The sequence below is a fragment of the Macrobrachium nipponense genome, chromosome 14 (assembly GCF_015104395.2).
Source record: "Macrobrachium nipponense isolate FS-2020 chromosome 14, ASM1510439v2, whole genome shotgun sequence".
NCBI classification, from domain to species: domain Eukaryota; kingdom Metazoa; phylum Arthropoda; class Malacostraca; order Decapoda; family Palaemonidae; genus Macrobrachium; species Macrobrachium nipponense.
This window is the reverse complement of record NC_087207.1, coordinates 68,822,026-68,828,888: the sequence shown is the minus strand read 5'-3', so window position 1 is coordinate 68,828,888 and position 6,863 is coordinate 68,822,026. Positions and strand designations below refer to the sequence as shown.

Below are 6,863 nucleotides of genomic sequence, written 5' to 3'. Positions count from 1 at the left end.
TTATTTAGAGGACATATTACCTAAGGGGGGGCTCTTTTTCAGAGGGCACCTCACCCGATGGGCGGTGTTTTTCAGAGAATTTCTTACCTAAGGGGAGATGTATTTCGGAGGCATATCACCTGAGGGAGGTGTTTTTCAGAGGACAAGGGGAGATGTTTTTCCGAGGGATTCTCACCCAAAGGGAGGTGTTATTAAGAGGACATATCACCCAAAGGGAGGTGTTATTAAGAGGACATATCACCCAAAGGGAGGTGTTATTAAGAGGACACATCACCCAAAGGGAAGTGTTATTAAGAGGACATATCACCTAAAGGAGGTGTATTTCAAAAAACATCTCGCCTATGAGGAGGCTTTTTTCAGAGAACATCTCCTGTGGGGGTGGCGTTTTTCAGAGATCATCTCACCTATTTTCTTCGTATTCACTCGGAGTTTCATATTTATTTGTCTAAAATCATCTTCACCCTTGAAGTTTCATATTTATTTGTCTAAAATCATTGTCACTCTTGAAGTTTCGTATTTATCTGTCTAAAGTTATTGTCACACTTAAAGTTTCTTATTTATTTGTCTAAAATAATTGTCTCTCTTGAAGTTTCATATTTATTTGTACAAAATCATAGTCACTCTTGAAGTTTAATATTTATTTGTCCAAAATCATCGTCACTCTTAAAGTTTCATATTTATTTGTATAAAATCATCGTCACCCTTTAAGTTTAATATTTATTTGTCCAAAATCATCGTCACTCTTGAAGTTTCATATTTATTTGTATAAAATCATCGTCACTCTTGAAGTTTAATATTTATTTATCCAAAATTATCGTCACTCTTGAAGTTTCATATTTATTTGTACAAAATCATAGTCACTCTTGAAGTTTAATATTTATATGTCCAAAATCATCGTCACTCTCGAAGTTTCATATTTATTTGTCCAAAATCATCGTCGCTCTTGAAGTTTAATATTTATTTGTCCAAAATCATCGTCACTCTTGAAGTTTAATATTTATTTGTCCAAAATCCTCGTCACTCTTGAAGCTTCACATTTATTTGTCCAAAATGGAGTCTTTTTGTCACATTCACTCTTGGAGGCCAGCATTTATTTGTCCAGAAATGCATTTTTATCTCGCGTCCGCCTCTGAAGTACCTTTTGTTCAGCCCAGGACCCACTAAGACTTAGTGGGTCCTGGTTCAGACGAGACACCTCCCTCCCCCCACCCCTTCCCCATCTCTCGCTTTTGTTTCCTTCTCGGAACCCGGCTGGCCCCTTCCATGGACGAAGGAGAGGGTCATGACTTCCAGCTGTCTCCTTTGGCGCTCCTTGATGCTCGCCGGGACAGATTTTCGTCCCTGCTTCTCCTTTCAGAAGATTATTATGTGCTGACCGTGTCGAGCACGCCATGTCTTCTCCTTCCCTGCAGTACCAGGAAGGAGTCGTTTCCTCCTTTCTGTTATATATATCTCAGGTTTCTTCTTCTTCTTCTTCTTGTGTTAGTGACTTTGTGATTCCACGTCCATTTGATATGGTAAAAGAGAGAGAGAGAGAGAGAGAGAGAGAGAGAGAGAGAGAGAGAGAGAGAGAGAGGCGAATATGATTTACATATCTGTTGATGCTTTCTGGACTCGAATGTCCCATCCCGTTCTCTTTCTCCCGTCCCGTTTTTCTTTGCTTTCTCCCAGATCTCACTGACTATGTTGATTTTGATAAGTCTCCTTTCTTCCATTACTTGGAATTCATAGTTTTTCATTCTGACACTTCTAGATAATTTGCTTCTTACGGGATTCTGTTTCTGTTTATATCGCGTAAATCTGTAATATGCAGTTCACAAGGGGACGAACATACAAGAAGAAACGCTGATTCAGTGGTGCTTGGAAGACTTGACATTCATTTTTCACTGACGAGTCTTCGTGAAATACCTGCCAGTTTTGGTCAGTTTTCAGCCTAACCATTGCTGCTTCACTGTAGGCATAATTCTCAGAAACATGACATCATTCGACCGATAAAAGAGACCGCAGACTCTTATGCAACTTAAAGCATAATGGAAGGCAATCGATAGCAATAAATTCATAAATTTTTACGTGAGCGTCTAAACTTTGATTTTAATTTTAATCATATGAGTTTGATAACTGTCGTCCCAACGTCCATTTCTTCAAAGCTTAGCTCCCCATGGAAATCAATAAAGATTTTATACCTCAAAAGCTTGAATAATATAATAAAGAATGTTCTTCTTGGTCTTGGCAATATTACTTATCATTAAGCTAAGACTTCCAATTAGCCGCACAATTACTGAGGATATATATATATATATATATATATATATATATATATATATATATATATATATATATATATATATATATATATATATATATATATGTATGTATATATATATATGTATATATATATATATATATATATATATATATATATATATATATATATATATATATATATATATATATACCCGTCATCAATATTTTATCCTCTGTCAATGTTTTATACATTATCAATTTAGTCTCTTATAGCGTTATCAAAACTTATATAATTTCCCCTATTTTAACCTCTCGTCCCGCTATCAGTGGAGTAACCTTTATCAATATTTAATTCGTCGTCAATGTTTTATCCGCTGTCAAAATCTACAGTCCCGCTCCCAAAGACGTTTTTTTATTTCTTTTTTATTATTTAAATCTCTCGCTCCGCTTCCTTACTCGTGCCCTAACAATCTAAGGACAATAATACCTATGAGCATTCGTTCTGAAATATTTAGAGCTCCCCGAGACGCCGCGCCTAGCGAACAGCTTCAGATGTGATGGAGTCTTGAGGTGTCCATAACGCCGAGTAAAGTGAAATATAATTAATGTATGGACGTGGAAAATGATTCGAGTAGTCCAGTTATCTTTATCATTTGGTTAAAATCAACAAATACACAAGCACAAGCGCACACACATATTATATACATATATATACTACATACATACATACACATATATATTATATATATATATATATATATATATATATTATATATATATATATACTGGTAACTTCTTAGGCACGGAGATATCTAAATTCAATTGTATTCCACACGGGAAAATGAAAAGAGCTTTTTCTTGGAAAATCCCCAACAGTTTAGTTCTCCAATGGACTTCTTCTTGGAGCGTTTATCAAGGAAAAAACCCTGCATTTTCCTATGTGGAATACAATTGAACATACACACACACACACATACATATATATATATATATATATATATAATATATATATATATATATAGTATATATGTGTGTGTGTGTGTATATATATGTATATAATATGTGTGTGCGTTTGTGCGTGTGTATTTGTTGATTTTAACCAAATGATAAAGATAACTGGACTACTCGAATCATTTTCCACGTCCATACATTAATTATATTTCACTTTACTCGGTGTTATGGACACCTCAAGACCCCATCACATCTGAAGCTGTTCGCTAGGCGCGGCGTATCTGGGAGCTCTAAATATTTCAGTACGAATTCTCATAGGTATTATTGTCCTTAGATTGTTAGGGCACGAGTAAGGAAGCGGAGCGAGAGATTTAAATAATAAAAAAGAAATAAAAAAAACGCCTTTGGGAGCGGGTCTGTAGATTTTGACAGCGGATAAAACATTGATGACGAATTAAATATTGATAAAGGTTACTCCACTGATAGCGGGACGAGAGGTTAAAATAAGGGAAAATATATAAGTTTTGATAACGCTATAAGAGACTAAATTGATAACGTATAAAACATTGACAGAGGATAAAATATTGATGACGGGTAAAACTGATAGCAGGGCGAAAGATTTTAATAGCGGAAAAAAGGTTTTGATAGAGGAACGAGGTATTTTGACAGTGGATGGATATTGACAACGGATGCAACATTGATAGCAGGACGAGAAATTTTAATAGCGCAAAAAAGGTTTCGATAGAGGAACGAGGTATTTTGACAGTGGATAAATATTGACAACGGATGAAACATTGATAGCAGGACGAGAAATTTTGATAGCGGAAAAAAGGTTTTGATAGAGGAACGAGATATTTTGACAATGGATAGAAATCTTGATAGCGGAGAAAAGGTTTTTGAAGTATATTTGGATGGACACGAAACTCAGATAGATCCTTCTTGAATGACTTTATTTTTAAGACTAACTTATAATGATATACAGTTTAAAAGAAGACAAGATAGTTAACAGGGTAGTTATGCTTAATGAGTAGTAAGTATCTGTAAACACAAATATAACCTCTGGTAATAGGTAGTTATAAACAAATACCTAACACCTTTTCCCCTCGGGAAAAAGAATGAAAGATTAAAGCAAATAAAAGGATAAAGCAATCAATAATTAAATGGTGGCATAGCTTTGAATAAATAATACAAAACATACATAATACTATTAATCATTTTACATTCTAAAATAGTCAGGTGGTCTACTTTGTCTGGTAGACCTTCGAAGTTTTGGTAATTCAGATATCGAACTATCAGGTGAGTCATCAGAAGTATTACCATTTTCATTTCCCAATATTTTTTCTGCAGCTGCCGCCTCCTTTTCTTCTACATTTGGGATTTCATTCTTCTCTGCACCTGCAACTGCATCGCCTAACTCTTCACGAGTATTTATGAACTCTCTTGGTAATGGCGGGTCTGGATAGCTGACCAACTCTGAAAAATCACGTGCTAAAAGTTCATTTTTGTTATCTTGAGAATCATTGGAGATCAGTCTCATTTGATCAATATGCCTCTTCCATATTAAGTTACCGTCCACTTGTACATTGTATGTGCATGGACCCAATTTAAGAACCACAACTCCTCGAGTCCATATGCCCTTCTTGGTATTTTGACGATAATCCCGAACCAGTACCACGTCCCCTATATCGAGTTCCCTCATTGGTTTCTCGTTCTCTGAGGCTTTTCTTTCAATTCGCTGAGATGCATCTGGGTGTAGTAAATCAAGGCGAGTGCGTAACTGCCGACCCATGAGCTCTGCAGGCGTGCGCTTTGTTGTACAGTGAGGTGTAGTTCGGTAAGTCAATAGAAATTGACACAACTTGGTATTTAAAGATGTATTACACGATTGCAATGTTCTCATCGCCCTTTTCATTCCTTGTTTGAATGTTCTTACTGTATTTTCGGCCTGCCCATTACTGCTTGGGTGATAAGCGGGTATCAGTATATGCTTTACACCATTTTGGGTCATGAACTCTTTAAATTCCTCAGCCACAAACTGTCTTCCATTATCAGACACGAGCTCTACACAAACCCATGCTGAGCAAATACCCGCCGCATGATCTCGATGGTATTCATAGTTGTAACTGATTTCATTGGGTGTACTTCTGGCCATTTTGAATATGCATCAATCATAATGAGGTACATTTGTCCCAGGAATGGTCCTGCGAAATCAACATGTACTCTTTTCCACGGACCAGAAGGCCATTTCCACGGATTACCCTCAGCACGAGTCGGCATTGGCTGAGTAGCCTGACAAGCAGAGCACCCTTTGCACAGTGTTTTCAATATCTTGATCGATATTCGGCCACCACACATGCAAGCGAGCTAATCCTTTCATCCTAACAATCCCCGGATGACCACCATGTAGCTCTTCTAAGATTTGAATCCTATACCTCGACGGTATTACCACCCTGGCACCCCATAGAAGACATCCCTCTTCAATTGAAAACTCACGCTGACGGCTATGGAAGGGTTTCAGTTCCTGTGCTATGTCCTCAGAGTCTGGCCATCCATTTCTTGTATAATATAAAGCTCTAGCCAGTACAGCATCATGCAAAGTTTCCCTTGCAACAGATTTCGCAGTAACAGGAAGAGAGTTCACCTGGCGCATGTTAAATGCAGTTTGCTTCTTGTGTCCAGTTTACATGCTTATCTGATGCATCGGAGTCACAATCTGGTAAAGGCAACCGTGAGAGTGCATCAGCATTTCCATTGTCACTTGAACGACGTAATTCAATGTCATAATCATAAGCTGCTAACTGTATAGCCCAGCATTGTATTCTTGCAGCTGCAAGGACTGGAATGCCCTTCCTGGGTCCTAGAATGTATGACAGTGGTTTGTTAACTGTAATAAGGGTGAATTTACAACCATATAAATATTGATGAAACTTCCGTAGTCCAAAGATGATTGCCAAACCCTCACGCTCAATTTGGGAATAGTTACGTTCAGTGGGTGTTAACATTCTTGATGCATAAGCAATTGGTCTTTCTCCGTTACTGGTGATATGGGAAAGCACTGCTCCAAGTCCTTTGGGTGATGCATCTACTGCCAACGTCACAGGTTTACTCAAATCATAGTGCACTAATACTCCTGTTTCAGTGGTCAGCATTTTTTTAATCACGGAAAAAGCTCTTTCACACTCTACTGACCAATGCCATTTTCTGTCTTTATGCAGTAATTCCGTGAGAGGCGCTGCGACTGATGAGAGATTTGGCACATAGCGACGGTAATGGTTTACCAGCCCCAGGAAGGATTGCATTTCAGACCTTGATTCTGGCCTTGGTGCATCCGTGACTGCTGCAATGGCATCCTCCGTCATATGAATGCCCTCTTCATCTACAATGAAACTCAAATATTTCAAGGAGGGCTTCATAAATTCACATTTCGACAAATTACATTACAACCCATTGATGTGCAACGCTCAAGTACCTTTTCAAGATTGTGTAAATGTTCAGCTTCGGTTCTCCCAGTAAGACTAATATCATCTATGTTGCATCCACAAGGCACTCCTTGCAGAACTTTATCCATTAAAGACTGAAAAAGTTGTGGTGCTGCTGAGACACCATATGGTAAACGTGTATATCTGTACAAACCAAGTGGTGTGTTAATCGTGACATATTTCCTAGAT

General features: G+C 37.6%; 1 protein-coding gene across 1 annotated transcript; it reads right to left on the bottom strand.

The window, feature by feature from the left end:
• Positions 1 to 4,411: 4,411 nt before the first annotated feature.
• Positions 4,412 to 5,347, bottom strand: LOC135226266 (uncharacterized protein K02A2.6-like). The gene has a single exon (XM_064265705.1). The coding sequence runs from the start codon at positions 5,345 to 5,347 to the stop codon at positions 4,412 to 4,414; it is 936 nt and encodes a 311-aa protein (XP_064121775.1).
• Positions 5,348 to 6,863: the final 1,516 nt, after the last annotated feature.